Source organism: Alligator sinensis, unplaced genomic scaffold (assembly GCF_000455745.1).
Source record: "Alligator sinensis unplaced genomic scaffold, ASM45574v1 scaffold108_1, whole genome shotgun sequence".
Lineage (NCBI taxonomy): Eukaryota > Metazoa > Chordata > Crocodylia > Alligatoridae > Alligator > Alligator sinensis.
In genome coordinates, this window is record NW_005842110.1 from 316,191 (window position 1) to 340,325 (window position 24,135).

The 24,135-nt window shown below is 44.5% G+C and overlaps 2 protein-coding genes across 3 annotated transcripts in view; one reads left to right on the forward strand and one right to left on the reverse strand.

The window, feature by feature from the left end:
- ZFYVE19 (zinc finger FYVE-type containing 19) overlaps positions 1 to 3,774 on the forward strand; it is a 16,134-nt gene extending 12,360 nt beyond the window's left edge. Inside the window, exons 11-12 of the mRNA XM_006024593.3 lie at positions 167 to 330; positions 3,043 to 3,774. Of these exons, the coding sequence (XP_006024655.1) occupies positions 167 to 330; positions 3,043 to 3,115 (237 nt within the window). The 3' untranslated portion in view covers positions 3,116 to 3,774. The remainder of the gene's footprint in view (positions 1 to 166; positions 331 to 3,042) is intronic.
- A 3,378-nt stretch (positions 3,775 to 7,152) lies between these two features.
- Positions 7,153 to 23,168, reverse strand: PPP1R14D (protein phosphatase 1 regulatory inhibitor subunit 14D). 2 transcript variants are annotated; one of them, XM_006024595.2, is made up of 4 exons: positions 22,781 to 23,168; positions 16,706 to 16,795; positions 10,983 to 11,015; positions 7,153 to 8,017 (listed from the first exon to the last, which is right to left on the reverse strand). In XM_006024595.2, exons 1-4 carry the CDS (start codon positions 22,961 to 22,963, stop codon positions 7,949 to 7,951), a joined length of 375 nt encoding a protein of 124 aa, XP_006024657.1. In that variant the 5' UTR covers positions 22,964 to 23,168; the 3' UTR covers positions 7,153 to 7,948. The 2 variants fall into 2 exon arrangements, with proteins under 2 accessions (XP_006024657.1, XP_006024656.1); XM_006024594.2 differs by having other exon boundaries at positions 16,706 to 16,801.
- Positions 23,169 to 24,135: the final 967 nt, after the last annotated feature.

Sequence of the window (24,135 nt, forward strand, 5' to 3'; positions counted from 1 at the left end):
TTGAGTGTCTTTTCTGGACAGAATCTCCCTCTAAAATCTCTTGCTGCCTTGCCTTCAATTTGTGTGCAAGCTGATAAGATCCATGAAGCTTGAGTTCAGTCTAATTCTTGTGCATTATCCCAGCCTGTCACCTGCTTTTGTTTAATCTGGTTTCTTCTTGTATTAGAGTCAAGCTCCAGCCAGCATAACCACTGCTAAGAAACCCAGTCTGATGGCTGAGGCAGAAGACAGTAATGAGGAGGAGTTGCCATGGTGCTGCATTTGCAACGAAGATGCCACATTACGTTGCCGTGACTGTGATGATGATCTCTACTGCCAGCGATGCTTCCAGTAACTGGGCTGAGATCTTTTGGATAGAAATGTGCATTGAGATAAACCTTTGCCCTCTACAGCGAGTTTATAGTTCTTATACAAGTAGCTATCTTTCATCCATTAGCAGAAGGAGAAATTTGAGGAACTGAATAGTTCAATAAGTTGCCAACCCTTTAATGATTTTTTTTCCAACATTGGGCATTATTTCATTAGCTAACTTAGAACTTACAAACACCATTATCAGTAGTAAAACTGGGGTCAGGGAAAGTATTCCTTTCCTGCTTTTACACTGCAAGCTAAAGTGTATCATGAGGACGTTATGCCTATCTCTGAAGCTAATTTCTGCTGGAGGCTAAATAAGTGAGATCATTGTTCAGGTCTGGCTGTTCCCATGGTTGGCTGGTGATGTTGATGGATAATAGGGCTGTGCAAAGCTCTGGGTAGTGATTTGATTCGGAAGAGATTCAGCCCGATTTGGTGGCTGAATCTCCAAATCCAGATTGAATCAGGGGACCAATTTTAAAAGGTCTGAATTGATTCGAAGCTCTCTGAATCTTCAGAAAAGATTTGGAGACCTTCAGTGATTTGGACAGTTCCCAGTGGCTGCAGCAGGGAGCTGTAGCCGGACTCAGAGTTGGTAAGTAGGGGGCAGAGGAAAGGGAACTGGGGGAGGGGACCATGGGGTCCCCTCCCTGCTCCCCCAGCCCCTCCACAGCTGCCCCACCTGCCCCAGCTCCTGGCCTTTAAAGAAAAGCCCTAACTCGCTGAGTGCTGCTGGGCGGGGGGTGATCCCTGCTCCTGCCCACTGCCCCATGCTTTGTGAGGGGTTCTGCACAAGCCCCCCAACCCCGTGCCTGCTGCAGCTCTGGCCCTTTAAAAAAACCAAAGCAAAACCCTGGGACTCTCCACTCCTGCAGTGGCCTCAGGGCTTTGTGGGGTGCATACAGAACCCCCCACATGGTGGGGGGGCAGCAGGGATCACCACCCTGCTGGCAGGAACTGCAAGTCCGGGGGTTTTCTTGGTTTTTGTTTGTTTGTTTGTTTGTTTTTTGTTTTTTTTTCTTAAAGGGCCAGAGCTGCAGCAGACATGGGACAGCCATGAGGGGCTGGGGGGCAGGTCAGGGGGCTCATGCAGAGACCCCCCATGCAGTGTGGGGCAGTGGGGATTGCCCCCCACCCAGCAGCACCCAGTGAGTTGGGGCTTTTTTTCCCCCCAAGTGCCACGAGTTGGGGCAGGCAGGGCAGCCATTGCTGGGCTGTAGGGGGGTGGGCCTGGCTGATTCGGAGATTCAGCAGCAGCTGAATCTCCAAATTGAATTTGGTCAAATTGATTTGAATCAGCCGAATCCAAATCCGAAGCGAATACTGGCCACTTCGCACAGGTCTAATGGATAATTCAAGTCCGACTGTTGCTGGCAGAGAGACCAGGTGAGATCAGAAACAAAGGAAATTTACAAGGATAGAACCTGTGACGTGAAACAGACTTTTTGGTGTTTAGTTGGTGGGGGGGGGGTCCTCTTTCTGAAGTATTTGAAATTGGAGAGTCTCCATTTTGTTTATCAGCAATTTCCAGTTTGCAGTTAAACAATACAGTAGCTACAGTTTTAACTCTTAAAAAAAAAAAAAAAAAAAAAAAACCAAACTCCTGAAGTTTTTTTGACTTCTGGCAGTGTAACAATCTTTGGGTTGGGGAATTATTTTCCTTAAAACAGTTTTTCATCAATCTTGGCTTCTAGTTTATTAACATTATCCCTCTTTTTAAAATATCAAAGTTGCTTGATTCCCAAGGATAGTGTTGTACAGCAGCTGAAAATTAGCCTAAAATGGAAACCAGGTAGTAGCAAGAAATGTTTGTTTGTCATTTCATGGCTTGTACATAGCTCTGCAGAGAGCAATGCTTGGAGCAAAAGAATATATTAAATAGTAAGAAACGTGTTACAAGTGATGCTAGCTAAGTTTCAAGAACAATTGGCCAGACAAAAGCAGGGTATTAAGTCAGTTTGCCATGTGCTACAGACCAGGGATTGCGTCTTTGCCTAACCCTGTCTGTCGCTGTTCAACAGAAGAGAAATCCACTGAGTAGGGATTCTAGCCTCTGCAGTACACATTAGCATTGTAATGGCAGCTCTTGTTATATAGGAGTCATCGCCTTCATTGTGATATTGAAAATGACCAGTGACGTGAGCATGAACCTTTCAGAAAGCAAGGAACTCTGTCATTTCTCTTGCTAGCAGTCAGAAGATAGAGTGGAGGTTTCAGATTTATCTGGCAGTCTTCCCCTCCACAAAGAAATTACTAGTGTGATATTAAGAAACAAAACCTCTCAGCTCTCAATCTATATACAACAAATGGCAGTTTTAGGGAGATTTTAGCCAAACATACTACTGGGGATTGCTTCTTGGGGTATGTTCACACTACAGACCACAGTGCAGTGTAGCAGTACCTGAGCCATCTTGGGTATCTCATGCAATATAGCCACAGTTGCATGACCCTCAGTGCAGGTTAATCTACCCTGTCTCTCAGTAAAGTGTATTAGCCTGGGCAGAGCAACAAATGAATGTAGCCAAACTGGCTCCAGTACCCAAGCAAGCTCATTGGAACTACACTGCAGGCTGCAACATAGCTATCTTTTACTTGGGTAGCCTCTGTAGTTGCTGCTGCTGAGTGGACCACTTTGCGCAATCTTATTTTTCTTAAATGCTAATGACACTTTTTGTTTCTGGCTTTCAGGGAAGGCCATAATGAGTTTGAACTGAAGGAGCACCACACATCTAGCTACCGTCCTCTTCGCAAGCACAAATGAGTCTGAGTCTTGGCCAGGAAGGAAGATGGAAATTAAAGAGGAGAATTGTCTAGATGAGAAATCCAGGAGGGTTTTCAATTGCAGTTGAAACTAGTGACCTCTTGAACAACTAATGGGCTCTTGGTAGTTCTGGAGAAGCTTGAAGAACCATGTGATCCCATTGCCAAAACACAGCCAGGGAAATGTTGCTGGGAATGAAGTGTGTGCATAGGGTATATGAGGGTTTAACATCAAGAAATGGTTGCAAACAACAAGAACTTAAAAACAAGTGGAGTTTAGATAATGCTAGAGCCATGGATATGGCATGCCTTTTAAGGCAACATGAGGCTGTGTGACGAATCACTTTTTTCTTTTACTAATAACATGCATGCCTACTCAAAAGAGAAGGTAAAGCAAGTTGTATTAAGTCAGTTTTTCTTTGAAAATTTCCAAAGTATAATAAAAGGTATAAAAAGAGGTGAGCGTGGTGAAAGCTTTCCTGGAATGTAAGGCGTATCATTGTGCCATAATGTATATCCTCCATTTTAGTGCCAGACAGATCGCAATCAAAATGGAAGATTTTGCACTTTTTGAAATACTCTTGGGCAGGTCTGAGAGACCTTGGGGTGGCCTTATATAATGTTGCTGTGAAGGGGGTATTAAAAATACTTGCTGTGTTCCACCTTGGGGGCTTCTTTTTACTACTGAGCAATATTGTTCCTGTATCCTTCTTGTCATGTTTAAGGTAAAATCCAAATACTGGAACACATTCCAGCTTCATATAAGCAATGATTTTTTTTCCCCCCCGCCCGGGTGCTAGAATACCCTAGGATGCCCTGAGATCCTTTCAACAAGTGCCACACAATGTTGGCACTGTTATGTTTACAGACTTCATTCAGAAGACAAACCCAGGGACTTCAAATAGACCACAACTATGGATTTCTGCATTCTTTTTTTCACAACAGAAAAACTTTCCCTGATATTTTTCTGTAGTCAAAAAATGAGTGAAAATGAAGAGCTAGCATTTTCCAAAGGGGACCTCAAGTCTGTCCAGAGGTGCCTTGAGTCTAAGGTTGAGAACCAACTGATATAAGGGCTCACAAATATTGAAGCAGATAATTGCATGCTTGAGCTGCTAGTAGACTGACAATCCTACCCCTCCCCCACTCCAGCATGCATTCCTCTTGCAATGAACATGGGCTGAGCTCCTTTGTGGTCCCTGGAGACTGTCCTCCTGTCAGAGGCCTCTAGATAGCCAGAGAGACTTAAGATTATCTGCTGACCTGGCAAAAAGCCTCTTAAGGAAAACAGTTCAGGCTACTCCCACTGCACTTCTTCTGTTCATTTCAGTAGTCACAGTGCTTGCCTAACTCCTTGTTAATGAGCTTTGGGATGAGCACAAAAGACACCAGATTATTATGTAAGTGGCTAACCATGTCCTGCACAGGATAAAACAGTTTGTCCCTACCCTGAGGAAGTTGCCATCTACAAAATAAAATGTAGTCCTGGGCTGTGACCATTTAAGAGGGATAGTTATTTTGGAACTATTCGATTGGAACAATTTATGGTGAGACACCATTCCTGGAGCAAGGGCCTGCTTTATGTGAAATCCCTTATAGTCTTATTCTCTCTCCTTTGTTGCTCAATTATGTTTTGGGGAAGGGAGAGCGAGATGTGAGAACTATCAGTGGCTCCTGTTCATGTATCCTGCATCCTTTTGAAGGGGGCTTGCAGTTTAGAACTTGTTCAAACTGCTCCATCAATAGATCTTAGTCTTGGCTTTCTTCCAGGTATTTAAGCCTTTTCTTCACACCTGCTGCTTTTAAATACCTTAGCCTCAATTACATGAAGGAGCATGCTTTTAGAGAGTGGCAGACTATAGCCCTACCCAGTTCCCCCATTAACTTAATGGTCTGGTGTGACTAAATCCTTGCCTGCTGCTTTGAAAACATTCATAGAGATGCTCAACAAAAGCTAGGAACTTCTGAGCTGTGATACTGAGAGTAAAGAATATGTGATGTATGCAAAAGAAATTGTGTGAATGTAGTTTTATTTCTTCATGATGCTTAAGGGAGGGTTGGAAGAATATTTTCCTGAAAAAGTAGTTCAATTTTTTTACTTATTTTTGCTGTAGAATTAAAACCAATATGATATCACAGAAGAGAGAAGTTGAATATTTTAGGAAGGTGCTCTGAGGTGGTGCTAGTGGCAAGAAAATGGTGATTTGGTTTGATTTGTTGTTTTTATATTCTACACCTGGGCATAGATCCTTACTTGTAAAACCTAGACCAACTGAACTGTGTCCAGCTGAGCTACAATCAAGAGGACTTGTTTGTTTAAAAAAAAAAAAAAATCCTACAGAAGCCAGACACAGCTTTGAATTAATAGGTCTACTGAGAACCAAGATAAGAAATTATTTATCAACTGACTGTAAACCAAAAGCAACACTGGTAAATCTATTCTTATTGTCAAGGCTGAAAGAATTTCAGTGTGTGAACCGGGGCATAAATTTACTTAGATTTTAAATATAGAAAATAGCAAGCAAGGAGAGGTGTGTGCGCACACATGCTATAACATGCTAATGCACATATGTGCTATAACTTTTGGTAATGGGGTTTATCTTGACAATCTTAACTATACAAAAGATAAAAGGGGATAACTGAGAAAACAGAATGTTCCTGCCTGATGGATATAAAGTCATAAAGTAAGAAGGGATCTCGTATCATCTAGTCGGGGGTTGTCAAAGATGCAGCCTGCAGGGCTCTTAGAGGGGCTGGGAATCTGGGGCTGTTGCCAGCTGCTGAAATCTGAGGTATGGAGCCCAGTTGAGAACTAGTGTCTGTGAAAGAGGCAAGCTACAGTTTCCTCTTGCCCCAGTGCTAGATGTAGGTCCAAATGCAGCCTCCAAAGAGCCCCACAGTCTAAATCTGTCCCAGGTGGCTGGGTGAGTTCAATAGCCCTGATCTAGTCCAACACCCTGCACAGGTAGAGATGCAGAGCTGTTGTATATTTAAATCAAATATTTGAACATTCTTTTTCCCCAAACTGCTGAGATTTACAAAATCTGTGTTCATGCTAGGACTGGCCATGTCTCACTGCTGCGTTGTGGCACAGAAAGGATAGCCCCTGGATCAACTATTAGCATGTGGGCATACCCACAGGCAGGCTATTAGCACTAAAAGGAAGTGCCATTTCCACCCTTTTGCCATACTGCTGCTGAGGCTTTTGGACTCTTATCAGCACTGTAATGGTGAGGGATTAGCTTAGTATCAGAAGTCTTTAAAGATGGATTGTCGGGCTCACTGCCTGCTGGTATGCTAGGAAGCACAGGGAGGGGGGCAAACATGAGCCATCAGACTGGCACTGACTAGGGAGAGAGAATTGAGCTAATTTTAAGATCTAAGATGAATCAAGATTTCTAGTCCAGCCAGACTCTCCATCTGTTTTCTATTGGTAGCCGGCAGACAAACTAACCCCATCCCTACAGGTCGTCTTTATGTTCTAGACCCCAGCCCTTCCTTTTCCTTTACTTTCCACAGACAGGCATACAAGGATGAGTTCCTGCTCTAAATCGGCTTTGAAGCATAATGCTACACGGGACTTCCTCTCCCACAGTGGCCTAAAAATTCACTTCCACGGCTGAGAGATGACTAGAGTGGGAAGGGAGGAGGAGGTGGAAGAAGGACTAAGACTTTCCTGCTCTGTAGGATGTTTTTGAGCTCAAAATACCCTCCCCACATTTGCTGTCCATTTCCCTCCTATGCTTGGTATATCATTGTCCCTCTGACTAGAAAGACTGAATGTGGCTTCTTTTATAGAAGCTTTTCAGTCCTAGTCCTGCTGCAGCCAGAAGCATCTGTGTAGGGAGACAAAAGGCTCCCATTTCTCTTCTGGGTTGATTGTCCATCCCAAGGAACAGATTCTGAGATGCCCCCTGTAGGGAGACCTTGGCCAGTCCTGGGTAGGTTTTTCATGTAGTTGTTCTTCCCTCTGTATTTCCTCTCGGAAAGCAGAACAAAGGACCCTCATCACAAACAGGTCTTGCTTTTCATGTCTTTTAATATACAAAATAAGCATCTTACAAAATGTTTTTGGGATAATAATAATATCCCAATGGTTATGACAGGGAAAATCCTTGACAAACTCCTTTGTTCCTGACAGCAGTATCTGCAGAAGTCCCATGCACCACAGAGAACAAAAATAAAGCCTGACTATTTTCCATTAACCTTAGTGGCTGCTGCATACATTCACTCATCTCTTAAATATTCATTAATGATAGACACACAGTGGGATAAAGAGAAAAGCTTCAATGAGCACTGAGTGAAGGATGATGAATAAAAACACTGACTGGAAACATACAGGAAGCAGCTTTCTGGCCATGTGCTGTCTTGGAGTCTGTACAATGCACTAACAAAGACATCTTGGTTTCTGTCTCAAATAGGCAGGGAGGAGGAGCAGTTCAGTAGAAGTGTGGATGACAGCCAATGACTTATTTTTCCTTTCAGTCACTGGATGGAATAAGCAGCCTTGATGGGCTATGATGGAGCTGTGTTCAGTGCTGCTCAGGTGGAGCAGGGGTTCCTTTGAGAAGGAAATTAGAGGAGAAGCATGAAGGTCATCTTGGCCTGTCCCCAAACTTCACGGCTTTTTAAATATTGACAAATTACTCAAATAAGTCAGGAGTGGGGACGAAAAGAAGTAATTCAACCCCCATGGTGCAGAAAGTATGTAAGGTGTTTCTTAGTGACACCATATTCCAGAAGAAACTAAAAATAATCTTCCCATGATTCTCTTCCCTGGGGAGATGCATGTTTCCATAGAAGCAATGATAGAGGCTTCACAAGATGGGTGGAATCATTTCTTTTGTGGGGAAGGGATTTTCCTGAGACCTTTCAACCGGCTCAGCAGTTCAGTAATGAAGTCCTGGAATGAGAATCAAAAGAAGGCTTTAGTGTTTATTATTTTCACCAACAACTCCATCCATTCCCTCCAACTCCATCTATACCCAATACCAGAAATGAGGAAGTACAGTCACCTTACAGAAGCACTCCTAAGACAGAAAGTCTCAGTAGGACAGGCACATGATCAGTGCTGTTCTGAGGCAGCTATACTACCTCATCTCTAGGTTTTGGGAAGAAGTAGGTAAGGCAGGCTTCAAGCTGCACCTTGGGTGTGGTGTGGAGGTGATGCAGATATGCCATAGGGGTCATGCCTTCTGTATCACCCTCTTTTCCCTTTCTGTGTAGTAGAAGTATAAGGACCAGAATTCTGAATTGCAGACCATGTTACCTCTCGGTCTGTTTGGAGAAGGGAAGGTGAGATTTTTTGACAACTGAGCAGGGACAGATACAGGGGGAAGATACCCATTTCCTTTCCCATAGAATCATAGAAAATTAGGGCTGGAAGGGACCTTTGGAGGTCATCTAGTCCAATCCCCTGCCTGAGGATCATCATTTATATTCAAACCATCCCATATAAATCCTCATCTAACCTATTACTAAGGCTACACAATCCTGTTTCACAGCTACAACTGTAGCACTCTAACCTGCCCAAAGTAAAGCAGGGGGGACACTGGTGATCCTTGCTGCTGCAAGGATTATTAAAATCCACTTGAAAGATCCAAAGAAGATAGCCATGTGCCCGCTACAGAGAAAGACAAAACCTCCAGTCTGTACCAGTCTGACCATGGAGTAAAATTCCTTCCTGAATCCAAATGTGGAGACATATCTAACTCTGAGTGGAGGGGCAAGACCCTCTTGCCAAAAGCCCCTGGATTTTGGTCCTAGCAGAAACACTGGCACACTCTAGTCAAAATTCCCAACCTTGGCTGCAGGTATCACCCAGTGTCTTCTCATCCCTAGCCTCTCCTCTCCACTGACTTCATTTACAGCAGTCTCACCTCCTGTCTCTTCCTATACAGTCCACCGCTTTCTCTCTGTGGAGTCCATTTGCTGCTGCCCATTAATGACGTGAGGGTGTAGCTGTCCCTACTGGGTCCAGTGCTTCTGCATTGACTCTCCTATTACCACTACAACTTCCCACTCACTTCTTGTTGCACTCAAGATCTAGGCTAAAATATAACCTATATTTTGCTTGTTTAATATGCCATGCCAATACATAGTGAATTATAGGGCATTTCACATTGTGACCCACGGTAACTGGCTCAGTTCTATGAGGACATGGCTGGCAGAGAGGCCTAAACACATTGGTGAGTGAGTAAGGAGCAATGAGGTCAGAAGGTGAGATGAGCAGACTAGGTGGATGAGCAATTAAGATGGCCCCCCCCGCCCCAATTTTACTGAAATGTTGATAACTTCAAAACTGGGGCATCTGATTATCACTGTAAACAGTAGCACAAATTCCCATAACAACCTGTATCACCATAAAGAATCAGATGATCTGAACTCCCTTTCTAAGTGTTCACTAATAAGATCACTACACTTAGGAAAGGCCAATCTAAGCATGGTAGAGTGCCAAGTTTTTTGTTTATAGCAGGGTTGATTGGGAGCCTGACTTCATAGGTAGTGAGAACTGTGCTGACTCCATCATTGCATGTTTCAGGATAAATTCTCAGAACCATACCTTCTGGATCAAAACCTTCCCCATGTATTTGCTGTGATTCTGTCTGCTTTCTACATAGGGATTCCAGGAATGTGATCGTGAGGAACCCATGGCTGGATACATACACATACTTCAGTATCTAGTGTGAGCTATGTGAATGTGTTGAATCCACATGTGTGAATTTAAGATTACTTTCTGTTGAATCTGCCAATGTCAATGCACATATAGTTTTACTTTATGTTTACAATATATTCTGTGCCTGCCAGTTTGGCAGCCCTCTTTCCCACACTTGTAGCTGGAGTTATTTATTAGTGAATGCCTTGGACAAGCATAACATCTAGTCCTAAAATACTGCTCTAGTCCAGGTAGTTGTTAGCAAGCTGCAGCCTTTCGGCCTGTAAACAGATTATGATAGTGAATAATATCAACTCCTTCTGGTTACCCACACAGTCACAGTTAGCCTTGTGCTCTTGCCTATGACTTACAGATGGGATTCCAGAGCCAACCTCACTACAGCTGCTGCCTGTCAAACTGGAGTGAGCAGTATTCTAGGCAGGCTTCTGCAACTCAAATATGCTTGATTTGATCAAGTTAAATGTCCATGTGAATCATTCATCAACCCATCTTTGTGCATGGGGAATCTTCCTTCAGCCATTTACAATGACAATGTGGGATACAATGGAAATGAATAATGATGGGACAAAATGATCAAAGGCAGCGAGGGTGGTTGTAGAGAAGTGCAAAAGAACACATGGAGGAAGGAAACTCTCCTGTTATGCATGTACACTATGCAGCCAAATATAATTATGAGGTATGAACAACATCATATGGCCAATTTGTGACCTACTGTAGTCTATTCTTCCAAAGATCATTTGAGTTTCTGGTGTCTCCTGTGCCTATAACTAGGATACAAGACCTTAGAATTCCATAGGAAACACATCTGAAATCAGCCATCACTTAGTATTATGCATATGTGGTAATATTTGGTTTTATAAAAAGATGGAATGAAGTATTAACACCCCCCACCCCCAAAACTGAACAAATGTGATATTTCATGCTGCCAAAACCTGCAGCAACAGCCTACTTAAGGCTATGGAGCCAAACTACATACCCACAGCACAGTATAGTGAAATTAGACACAAACATTGGGCATGTTTAGACCATTTTTACAGTGCTCTCTATCTCTGATGGGCTTGAGAACAGTGGTAGGTGTGAAGAGTGCTTTCAGGATGGCTTCACTGTCACCTTTCTGAGTTTGACATGGGTGCAGTGATGTACTTCTCTGTGGCAATCTCAAAAGCCTCACAGAAGCTAATGCTTCACTCACCTCTGTAGGTCGGGAACACTCATGAAGAATTTCCTGAAAAGCAAAGACAAATTAATTTTAATTCTTTCAGAGTTTGACTACTTTTTGCACTTCCTAAATGGAAAAAAGGAGATGTATATAGCATGCTACAGAGTGCATGGATGTTTAGCAATGTGATCATAGACAAAATACAACATCACACATGCTACTATTGGTCTGCCCTGCTTGCTACATTATGCAGAAAATCCGTGGACACACCATTGTCAAATCATTTACCATTTATAGCCCATTTATAATACCTCTTCCACAGTGCTAGATCAGTTTAGCAGTACCAATTTTAATTCACCATATAGGACCTCACAGACAAATATAACTGTGGACACATTGTATGATGTGTAGAGATTCTGCTTCCAGCATGATTTTTAGTTACGATCATGGTTCCAGGTTTTCTGTTTGCCATGGAAAAACATGGTAAAACCTGGATTTTCTCATTTTAAGGAGAAAAATGTGGGAAATGTGGATTTTCCCTTGCAGACTGGCAGAGTTCCAGCTTGCAAGGGCCTGGGGGGGAGTGGAAAGAGGGTGTTTAGGTGGGGGGGGGGCATGTGCATGTGTGTATGTACACATACACATGGCCACCAGGCAGCCTGGAGAGAATCTCCCACAGGTAAGTTGGGGGAGCAGGGAATTGAGGTCCCTACAGTGAGAGAGGGAGTGAGTTGGGCAGGGCTGGGGCTACTGCTCAGCCAGGTGGTACATGGGGCTTGGGGCCTGGGGCTGGAACGCATGGCCACAGGGCCCGGGCAGGGAGTGGGACCGAGCTGTGGGCAGCTCATCCAGGGGGTAGCAGGGGCTGGCTCTCTGCCACTGTGCACACTACTGGGGGAACATGGGGGGCATGTACCCCCCAGATCTGTACACGGAGTAGGGGCAGGTGTGGTCTGCCCACTGCAGGCTCGGGCTCTTCGCCTTGTTACCCTCCCTCCAGGGCCTCTGCACCTCAGCGGGCAGGATGCAGTGCAGCAGAGCAGAGTGGGGCTGGGCAGGGAAGCTTGTTGCCATTGCTGTGAGTCCTGCACTGCCATAGCGAGGCGGCAGCAGCAGGGATGGCAGTGAGGAGTTGTGCCCCTTGCCACTGCTGGGCGGGCAGGGGGCTTCTCGCTATGGCAGCACAGAGGTCTTAGCAGCAGCAACAAGCTTCCCTGCCCAGCCCTGCTCTGCTCTGCTGAGCTAGGTCCCGGCCACTGGGCTGTGGAGGCCCCAGGAGGAGGGCAGCAGGGCAGGGAGCCCAAAGCCTACAGTAAGCAGCCCACACCTACCCCCCACGGGTTACACTCTGGTTGTGCTGCCCATGGGGAGGGGGAGCCAGGCTCTGTGCTCCACTCCACTGCAGAAGCCACTGCCTCCTAAAGGCAGCAGCCAGGGCTTGGGCACTGCTGCGAGGGGCAGGGGGCTGCAGACCCAGTCCCTGGCCCCATAGTCCTCCCAGCTGGGGGCCCCCTGTGACAGAGCTGGGGAGGCAGGGGGTGAGTGAGGGGCACCAGCAGGGGTCGGGGGGGACTATGGTTGGGGAGTGAGGGGCAATGGCATGAGCAGGGCACTGGCATATCAGAGCTGCTCAGCACCAAAAAGCAGTTGTGGGGGGGACAACCTCAGATGGACCTGCATCCTGGTGCATGAAGCGGGAAGGGGGAGCTGTGATTTTCCATGATAAGAAACCCAGAATCGAACAGCAAAATGTATAGGTAGTGACTGAGGCACTGGTAGGCTCCCAAATTGCTTTCAGATTTTAAATATATCAATAAAACATTCTGTTCAACTGATACCTATATATATAATGGTGTTTCATTTTAATAATGGGAAAACATGGATTTTGGAGGCTTTATTCAGAGAATGTTGTGGGTTTTATCAGAGAATTTGCTATTTTTAAACAGAAAACCAGGATCCCTGGTCATGATATTTTCCCTTTGAGAGCTGCATGTGGAGAACAAGGCATGGGCCAAAACCAAGGCCCCATTGAAATCAGTATGGGTCTTCCATTAACTTCAGCATACTTTTAAGTTAGGGCTGTCCAACTGGTGGCCTGCAGGCTTGCATGAAACCCTCAGAGGGTTAGAATGCAGCCCGGAGGCTCTCACCCAACCACCACTACGCCCTTATTCTTGCTCCTGCCTCTTTTGGCTTCTGCTTCCTGCTTCTTCTCTTGGTGGTGGTGGGGTACTGCAGTGGGAAGGAGCTGGTGCGTCCAAGCTGCACATTAGGTAACTGAGTTATTTGTGCTGCATGAAACAAAGACAGGAGTCAGGCTACCCACGCTGCCGGTGGGCAATGCGTGTGGTCAGGGATGCTGTATATACAGTGCAGGGCCTGCCTACATGACTGAGCTGTACACATGGGCTGGGATGGGGCAAAGGTTTGTTGGGCTGTCCATGCAATGGGCCAGAGCCCAAGGGTGACCACCTATGGGCCTCAGGTCTGCAGTCCGTGCCACGTGCAATCCCTGAGGACTACAGCCCACAAGGTCCCTGGCTACCTGGAAGTTGGACAGCTCTGCTTTAAGTCAGGATCTATAACAGCTAAGTAATACTGTGAAGTTTTCTGATGTTCATTCTGGATAAATGCTTAAGACTTTGGAGGCTTAGCCCAGGATACTGAATCTGCAAAACAGGGCTGGAAACCTCATAAGAAATTACATTTCCACGTGATTTCAGATGCTTCATGCATTTGCTGGAACCAGAAATACTCCAAGAACAGCTACTACATTTTTTGTAGGGGAGGAACAAATGGAGTTATAAATACAGTACAACTAGGATAGGCATGTAGGAGAATGAAAACAATAGGCCTGTGCGAGTCAGCAGTGATCCAATCCGGCTTCAGATCTGGCTGCTTCGGATGGCAGTGATCTGATCCGGAACTCCGGACCGGGTTTCCACATGCCACTTCAGAGATACGGCCATAGGGTATAATGGGGGAATCAATAAAATATCTATAACTTTGTTGCTTTTTGTTCAATTTGGATTAAACTTTCAGGTATGGTAGCCTTGGCTGAGAGCATAAAATCTGCCACGTTTCAAGAAGATCAGTGCAGGGATTTGGGGAAAACTGTACCCCAAATTCTTGAAAGCCAAACTCATGTCACAGCTGTGTTACACCACAGGGGAGTGAAAACGGCAGGAGTGATGGCCCCTGGTGAGACCACAGAGCCTGCCAAGTTTCAAGCAGATTGGTGCAGGGGTTTAGGGGGAACTGTACCCCAAATTCTTGAAAGCAAAACTCTTGTCTCGTCTATGTGTTACATCACAGGAGGGTCAAAACTGCAGGGGTGGTAGCTCTTATTGAGGCCACAAAGCCTGCCAAGTTTCAAGAAGGTTGGTGCAGGGGCTTGGGGGGAACTGCTCCTCAAGCTGTGGACAAGCAAAACTCGTGCCATGGGTGACACTGCATGTCTTAAGGTGCAGCGGGGTGACAGCTGCAGGGATGGTGGCCCCTGCTGCGGCCATGAAGCCTGCCAGCTGTCAAGGAGATTGGTGCAGGTGGGTTCTGGGGCCCTGCACCTCTAGCTGCTGACAGACAAAACTCATGCCATGGGTGCTTGTGGGCCTGCCTGTGTCTGTCTTGGGGCAGTTTATTGTCTGTATTGATGCTTTCCTCTCCTTAGCCTGGTTTTGTAGGTGCTAATTGATGCTTGTTAAGTTGTTATGTAGTAGCTAGCTCCTGTGTATTGAGCTGGTCCCAGAGTCCCTGGTCCCTGAGCAAATCATGATTGATTGATTGATTGGTAACTGGTAACACAGAAGCTTAGCAGCCAGGCGTGCAGTAGTGTCTCCCCTCCCCGCCCCAAGACGGACACAGTCAGTCCCATAAGCACCCATGGCACGCGTTTTGCTTGTCCGCAGTTCCCTCCAAACCCCTGCACTGATCTTCTTGAAACTTGGCACCCTGCACCAATCTTCTTGAAACTTGGTAGGCTTTGTGGCCTCAGCAAGAGCTACCACCCCTGCAGTTTTGACCCCCCTGTGTTGTAAAACATAGACATGACAGGAGTTTTGCTTTCAAGAATTTGGGGTGCACTTCCCCCCAACCCCCTGCACCAACCTACTTGAAGCTTGACAGGCTTCATGCTCTCTGTAGAGTCTACCATACCTGAAAATTTCATCCAAATCAGACAAAAAACAACAAAGTTATAGATATTGTATTGTTTCCCCATTATACCCTATGGCTGGATCTCCAAGGCAGCTCCGAAGTACTTTGGAAGCTCCGAACTGCTTCGGGAAGCCTAACGAAGCCAGCACATCCAAAGCTTCTCCAGATCCGAAGCTCTGTCCGAAGACTCACACAGCCCTAGAAAACAACTGCATTAACAGGTAACAACGTTTGTCTGACCTCACAACAGGTCCAGTCTAGACTTTGGGTGAAAGGCTGAGTTCCAACTTAATTTATTTGAGCTACAGTAATTTACCCATCCTTAATGAATAATTAGGGCAATTATCCTGAACAAGAAAATTATCAATCTATATACTTAAAAAGATAAATCATGCATAGTCCATGTCAATAGGATGTCTACAATAGGGTACAGATTTCATAGACATAAGGTGCTGGAAGGGATCTTGTGAGATCATCGAGTCCAGCCCCCCTGCCATAGGCAGGAAGTCAGCTGAGATCAAGTGATCCCAGCAAGAAAAATATCCAGACATTTTTTGAAAGAGTCCAGAGTAGGTGCTTGCACCACCTCTGGGAGGAGTCTGTTCCAGACCCTGGAGGCTTGCACCGTAAAGAACTTTTTCCTTATGTCTAGTCTAAATCAGCCTTCCTGGAGTTTATGGCTGTTAGACCTTGTTATCGCTTGGGGAGCTCTGGTGAACAGCTGTTCTCCCAGGTCCTGATGTACCCCTCTTATATAATTGTAGGCTGCTACCAAGTCACCCCTGAACCTTCTCTTTTCTAGAATGAAGAGTTCCAGATCCCTCAGCCTCTCCTCGTATGGCCTGCTCTCCAGGCCTTGGATCATATGAGTGGCTCTCCTCTGGACTCTCTCAAGCTTTTCCACATCCCTCTTGAAGTGTGGGGCCCAAAACTGGACACACTACTCCAGCTGTGGCCTCACCAAGGCCAAGTAAAAAGGGAGGATGACGTCCCTGGTTTTGCTTGAGATGCATCAGTAGATGCACGCCACAGTTTGGTTTGCTTTGCCAGCCACAGCATCACATTGGTGACTCATATTCATCTTGTGGTCAATCAGGACCCCCAAGACTCTTTCGGTCATTGTGCTAGCAAGTGTAGCACTTTTGTAGCAGACCATGGTAGTTAGCAGTTAATCCCTTGAATGAATGAAAAGAGGACAAAAACTTTTTTCAAACCTAGTATGGACAATATGATGGAGAGGGGTTAGAATAAAGAAATGTTAATTTGGGTGCAGAAAAGCCAAGTCTCTGGGTTGCACTACACATAGTTTGATTTATCATGCTTTATTTTGATAACTGAAACCATAAATTGGGATCCACTGGTTTAACTATAATCTTTTTTATAGTGGCAAAACTCAAATGCAGAGCAGCCCTTGATCACAGTCACAGAAGTGAAGTTGATGGTTTCATATCATCTATGTGAGCTGTTAAACTTCTATCAGTATCATTTCCAAGTGGGCTGTTACTGACCCACATTTTCATCAATGGATCAATTTTCTAGTGTAGCCAAGGCCTTAGCTCCCATGTTTACTATAGGTAGGAAGCAGAGTATCTTTATCTGACCTGGAGCTTTGACTTCTGTTCATCATTAGGGACCTCCAGAAGATCTTCAATGTCAATTTCTGGTTCAGGGACGGCTGCTTCTGCCTCCTCCTGTAGCTAGAACAGAAATATATAATAAATACTCTTCAATTTGCAATGATTCAAGTAAGTCTTAAATGGAGAAGTGAGCAGGGAAGAGGATTCCAGGTCAAGATGACCCCAGGCTCCAAAGAATGTGTCAAGAAATTATTCTTCTCAAAATGTTAGCAGAGTTTAGAACCAGGGTTGTGATTCATCTCTGGCACTAATTGGAGCAATACCTATGAACATGCACAATGCCGCTTTGCATAGGTAACACCTCCCTGCTCCTACTGGCACAGCAAAGTCCTACCAGCCAGTCGAACAGTCCTACCCCTAAACCTGACACTTCTGCCCAAGGAAATTCGTGCCATTGTGATAGGAACCTTCCCAAGAGATAGTGCAGTTGCAATGGGATAGATTCATAGAATCATAGAGTTGGAAGTGACCTCAGGAGGTCTCTAGTCCAACCCCCTGCTCCAAGCAGGACCATCCCCAACTAGATCATCCCAGACAAACCTTTGTTCTAGCCAAGTCTTGAAAACCTCCCAAGGATGGAAATTCTACCACCTCTCTGGTTAACCTGTTTCAGTGTTTTACACTACCCTCCTGGAGAGAAAATTCTTCTTAATATCTAACCTAATCTTCCCTTGCAGCAACTTGAGACTGTTGCTCCTTGTTCTGTCATCTGCCACCACTGAGAACAGTTTAGCTCCATCCTCTTTTGAACCCCCATCAGGTAGTTGAAGGCTGCTATTAAATTCCCTCTCAGGCTTCTCTTCTCTAGACTAAATAAGCCCAATTTCCTCAGCTTCTCCTCATGGGCGACTGATGCCTGCTGAGTCTGGTGGGGGGGCACAGCACAGCACTATCCCCTCCCCCACCCCAGCAAGAGCCCCAGGCATACCTTTCTTCCAGTAGCAGGATCGGCACCTCTGCTGGGGGATGGGAGCACGCTCTTAGCAGGTAGGGAGAGGGAAGGAGGGGCTACGCAGGTGAGGGAGGTGGGGCAGCGCTCTGGTTGGTTGGAGTGCTCTCTGAGGTTCTGGGCTCCAGAGCACTGTGAGGGAGGGTGGGGCTGGGTAGAGAAACAGGGCACGGTCCCTGGCCCTATAATCAGACTGGCGGGGATCTGTTCTGCGCCTGGCCCTGTCCTGAGTGGTGCCAAGTTGGGGTCCATCAATGGGCCCCCCAGCACTTTCAGGTACCAATCTCAGGGGGGCACGTGCCCCCCCATGCCTCCTCTACCAGTTGCCTGTGCCTCTCCTCATACGTCATGTGCCCTAGCCCCCTCACCATTTTTGTTGCCCTCTGCTGAACTCTCTCCAATTTGTCTACATCCTTTCTGTAGTGGGGGGCCCCAAAACTTAACACAGTACTCCTGATGTGGTCTCGCCAGTGCTGAATAGAGGGGAATAATCACTTCTCTTGACCTGCTGGCAGCACACCTACCAATACTATGTGAATGTACAACAATCAGCCCCTACCACAGGCTCAAGGAAACTGGGTCTCAGAAGAACCACATCAATACAAACTGACACAGAATCTCCCTACTTAAGTTCTCTTTTGAAATGTCCACACCCAACAAATTCTGTGGCACTTAATTTGTCCAGATCAGGGGGAACATTTGAATTTACCCTGCTACGATTTAAATTTGTGATTTCTAGGAATCCTTGATATTTTAACCCTGATAGTTAAACTTCTGCAATGCATTAAAAATATAATTATGGTAAGAAAATAGTCAAGGGAACAGAACAAGCTGCCAATGGAAGCTGTGGAATTGTTGCCAGTTGCATTAATGAAGAGGCGGCTATTGAGGATAATTAAAACAGTCCTGCTACAATCCAGGGAGCAGAGTTAGGCAGCCCAGTAGACACCCTTTTTCACTGAAGAAAAATCTAGAATCACTTCTTCCTTATTAAAAAAAATCTTTTAAGACATTCTGCAAGTAACATATTGACTACAGACTGCTCTGTACCCTTTCAACAGGCTTTAAAACCTGCACACACTGGTTATGCCACTTCCCAATGTGTCTGGTTCACTGTAGGTGGAAATCTGGATGCTTGGTCTAAGGATATGAATGCTGAAATGCCTGTCTGAACATGGGAGAATTTCTTATGAGGGAGAGGAGCCAGCAGAACAAGCACGTGTCACAGGCAACTCACTCCATGAACAATGATGCTGCATTTTCTGATGTCCTTGTTCCTGCTGGGACTTTGCAATAAGGAAAGAAAGACTGACGGTATCTATAACTATAATCTATGGACTGCAGGTTTAAAAATGCTGTATTTTCTGATTTTCTTGTTCCCTCTGGGATTCTGTACTAAGGAAAGAAAGATGGACTCCAGTTCTGTGTCCTTGAGAGAGCTACCACTGAATAAAAAATGAGGTTTGGAAGGGACCTCAGGAGGTCACCTAGTCCAACCTCCTGCTCAAAGCAGGACCATTCCCTACTAGATCATCCCAGCCATGATGTTCATTAGGAAATATAAAAACAGAGCCTGATTAGGGAATACAGACTCTCAGGAGATCAGAGATGGAAAAAAAAAGACTTGACTTGTTGCCTTTGTGGCTCCTTAAAAACATTCATTTGCAGGTCTGGAAGGGGCAAGTCTCACAAAGGGAAGGATACCCTGTCCTTAGAAAAGAGTAATCAAAACCTACCCCTAGATTACCATCACCTGCTGTACAATTTTTAAATAGATATTTTAAATTTTACTAGCTTCTGTGAACAACTGTAAGTCTCACTCTTAAAGGAGCAGTAATTGTCCTTGCTAACTTTCTCAGAACTCTCTCCTGCCACTTCCTTTTAGCTTTGTGAGCCTCAACATGGTAGTGCTCTATCATCCAGATCTCCATCATTGTGAACTCCCTCACAACAGGACACTGTCAGCCCCATGAACAGCTTCATCTTTTGCCAGCTCCACAGGTGTAAATACCATAAGGGTCTGTACTCTTTAGGCTGCAAAGTGGAAATGGGCTCCTTTTAATTTTTCCCTATCAAATGTAATTAGTCTTGTCACAAGAATGCAGTGACATCTTGGTTCTGGGGCCTGCTCTACACTGCAATTTCTACTGAACTAATAGAGGGACACAATGTACATGTGTTTCACAAGAGAATTGGCATGCTAGCCTGGAACTGTGGGTCTTTAGCTGCAAAATATTATGGATTAAACCAAAAAAAGTAAAACCACATAGGTGGGTTTTATTGTAATTTTAAAAGTTAAGATGAAGCCAAAAAACAGCCAGCTTGTCTTCTTCAAGCCAAGTAAAAAAAATGGTACCAAATCAGCACATCTCTGGCAAATGAAAACAGAACAGAGAAAGTCCTGGGAACAGTTTTTTCCAGCAGGGCCAGCTTTGAGGGACTATAAGACTAATGGACCACAGAGCCTTTCACTGTTATGCTGATGGGTTACTTCCAGCTCAGACTGGTAGTGAGTCAAAATCAAAAGGGGCTAGCATTCAGTGTCTTTTGGTCCCAGTCCAATTTCTATATCAAACAAATTATCATCAAAATCATTATTCTTGTTGACAGCCTGAGCAGAGAAGCCAAAGGCCAACTGAACAAACCTATCACCCCTTAAATGGTCTCATCAAATCCAAGTTCAAACACAGTGAAAGGGAAACTAGTACTGTTGCTGTACCTGTTGCATGTATAAAGTCTTCATTTATGGGGATGGTCAGTCTGACACCTTGAATAAACACTAAATTAACATAAAGTATATATTTCTTTATTGATTCACAATTCTAGACCTTGTGACAGTTCTATCAATGGGTAATCTGGGGCAGTCTGTTTAAAACTATCTAGAGACTCTATCTGCTATTGTTTTGGTTAATGGAGCATGGAATGAGCACCAATTAGTATTATTTACAAAATGAAAGAATAGATTCACATATGCAAAGAGACTAAGACATGAAGGAACCATCTAGCACAGGAATGCTCAATCCCTGCCCGCTGAACCAGATCCAGCTTGTGAAACCCAAGTTTGCAGCACTCCCTATGAGTCTGAAAATCTAGTGTCAGGAGAGTGGGGGCAGCATTAATTGGTGTTCCCCTGCTGCCAAAATTCTGGACCTGTGGGAGCCTTATGGGTAGACAGCATTTGCCCTGCATGCTAGATTTGGTGTGTGGGGTGGGGCAGCGTGAGGTGGGATCCTGATGGGGTCTGATCTGAGTGCTGACCTGGTGGATCCAACTTGTAGACCAGTTCTGCATCACTCATTCTGCCTGTGGGGCCAAAAGGTTGAGCGCCATTGATCTAACCTAGCTAATACAGTAGTTTTCTGAATTTCAGGAAGATTAAAACACTACTTAATAAAACAAATGGTAATAATAAGTCAGGAAACCAGATATTTTTGCTCAGAAGTGCCAGATGTATCATAAAACAAAGTGACAATATAGTTTCTTTGTTCTATACATTTTAATTCCATTGCCACTTGTTGATGGTGCAAAATAGAACTGAACTGTTATCTCTTTTCAAGTATTGGGGCAGTCTGGAGACTGTACCTGCTATTGTCTTTGTTAATGTATTATAAACTGCCTGGCATGTAGGATGGGCATAAATGTATAAAATAAAATAAGAAATCAATATATGCAAAGAGAAATTAGATTTAATACATAAAGAATGGAGAATGAGCCCACAAGTTAATAAAGGTTCAGAAAAATGTACAAAGCAATGGAGGACCCAAAAGTTTGGATACATTTCTGAAGAGTTCACAGTGTTAATTTTGTAGCTCCTGGTACAAAAAATCATGTAACAGCCTTTCCAGGGGCATTGGATGTCCTTTTCCAATTCTAGTTAAAATCTGAAATCACAGATGTTCAAACTGAAAGTTAACCAAACTTTTGGAGATATCTACTAGTAAATGTTTAATCAGCTTCTGGATGAAGATGGGCATCTTATTTTATACAAACTGTTAGACCCATTTCCACTTCTGCTGAAGGTAGCTGCCATGATAGATAGGATGGGCAGGAGATTTGGGTTCTACTGGTGCTTCTGCTTTTTAGAGGAGCCTGATACAAAATTAATTGAACCTTGTCATTTCAGTAGGTTTTTTATCAGGTCTTGTTGTGTGACCCCAGGCAAATTCCATAATGATTCCATGTCTCAGCTTCCTGAAAAGGGGAAAATACTACATAGGCTCTCTGTGGTGGTGCTATGTAAATGCAAAATATTAAAGGTAGCACGTTGTCAAATGAATGTTTTAGTGTTTAGTCAGCTCTGGAATGTTTCATACAAAAGCAGTAAAAAACTCCTGGTATAAAGCGGTTAAAAAAAAAAAAGATTAGTATTGATATAGGCATATGTTTAGGGACTCTCAAACCTTTACTTGCTTTTGCCAACTCAAATATGGACAGAAAGAATTGCCCATATGCACTCTCACCCAATAACATAATTGCTGATGAAAACATTGGCCTGAGGAAGAAAGTTTCATGTCTATAGGGATGGAAACACAATCTGTACACACACTGGCTGAGCCCCCCATTTCTCTCTTCTTTCCTCTACACCAGTGTTCTCTGCCGGTAGATATGGTGTTACGCAGAGTGTGATCCCTAACACTGTGGTAGCACTAAGGGTATGTCTACCTGTTGTAACTGTAGCCTACTTAAATATACTGGAGCTACCTTTAAAGTAGCTGGCTCAGGTGCTGGTAGCATTCCAGCTGCAGCAGCCTAAGCTCAGCATGGGCTAATTGCCAGAGTGTTTATCCAGTTTCTTGGGAGGGTTTTGCTGAGCTCCAGGCTGCCAGAGCTATAATACAAGTGGCAGCTGAACTGGCTACTTTAAAGGTGTCTCAGGTATGTCTACAATAGCTACAGTCATTGCAGTGATGACAAGACAAACTTAGAGAGATCAAGTGCTAGCAGTGTGGCAGCGGGATGCTCAACAAAGAATGAAGTCACCCTTGGTAGTCACTATGTACTACGCTACTCCCATAAATTAAAAAAAACATGTCATGGCACACCTGGCCTGTGACCCCTACACTTAAGTCTAATTCACCCCAGTTCCCCACCTGGTACTGGTACAGCTCCTGCAACTGGGCATCAATCCATTCCTCCAGGTCTCGCCATCGTTGAAGGTCTTTGCGGTTGTACTTCACAGTTAGCTTGCCTAGTTTCCTGTGGGAGGATTCCTCCTCAGGCTTCTCTGGAGTCTGAAAGGTGACTCGCGGCAGTGTGCTGGACTTGTTGGCCATCCCTGCTACTCCTCTTACTCCCTCTTCTTCTGTCTTCTACTCTCACAGTGAGAGCTCTCTCTCTTCTTGTCTCCTTTTCTTCTTCACTCTGCCCTGTAAGATAATTCGGTGATGATTGGTGAGTAGTAGTGCAAGTTGCCTGCAGTGGCTAACACAGGTAGGCAGCATCAACGGTCCCGGTGACAGAGTGAGAAAGACAAGGAGAAACTGCACAGCACAAGAAGCAGCGAGGCAGCAAAGGCAGAGTTACCGGAAAAAGATTCTGAGGTTTCACATTTGGTGGTGTGGACAAAAGCGATGGGGGAGGGAGAGAAGTTGTTGTAATAACATCTGTTGTTAAAAGGAGGCCAAGGGAACCATTGGTGAAAGTTTGTTAATATTTAATACAAGCCAGCTCAGGGGGTGGGAGAATGGAAGGAGAAGGTTTTAAATGACAGTTTTCCTACAGATGCATGTATATGTGCATACTTACATGCAGTTCCACAGGACTTACCATATATAAAATATAGACCCTCTTAGTATCAAGATACACAATATCTTTAGTCTAACACAATTCCTAAAGAGTTCAGCTCATGCCAAAACAGTGTATGTGCTATATATTTATTTTAGAAGAGAACTCAGCACTGATGAAAAGAATTAGCCTGAGAGAACTAGAGAAAGAATTAATTGTTATTATAGTGGTAACACCACTGTAGTTAATATGGAGACTAATTTACTCACTAAACAGCTACATTTGTAAGTGTTTTAAAATCAACATGTTTACTCCAACTATCTTGAAAAAGGCAATGTCTCCTAGGGATTCAGAGTAGGGTTAAAGATACAAATTTAAAGTAATTTCAGCAAGGGGCTCTTAAAATGCATTATCATGAAAAAAATTGTGCAACAAAAATTTTATGCTTCTTATAATTTTTGCACTCTTGCTTTCTAAACTCTTTTGTGTCACTAAGAGACATCAATGCTGGAGGCAACTTTCTTTACTGAGGAAAGTATATTGTTAGCACCTGCTTACAAAAAGGAACTAAAGATAAGAGGCAGAGTCTATTGCAGTGTAGTAAACATACAGTAACAGAATAACATTGCAGTTTGTCTTGCCATTTTTTTATTATAAGGGGGTTTAAAGGTCTGTGATATTCCTCACCATGTTACATTTTTACAGGGACATATTGTGAGAA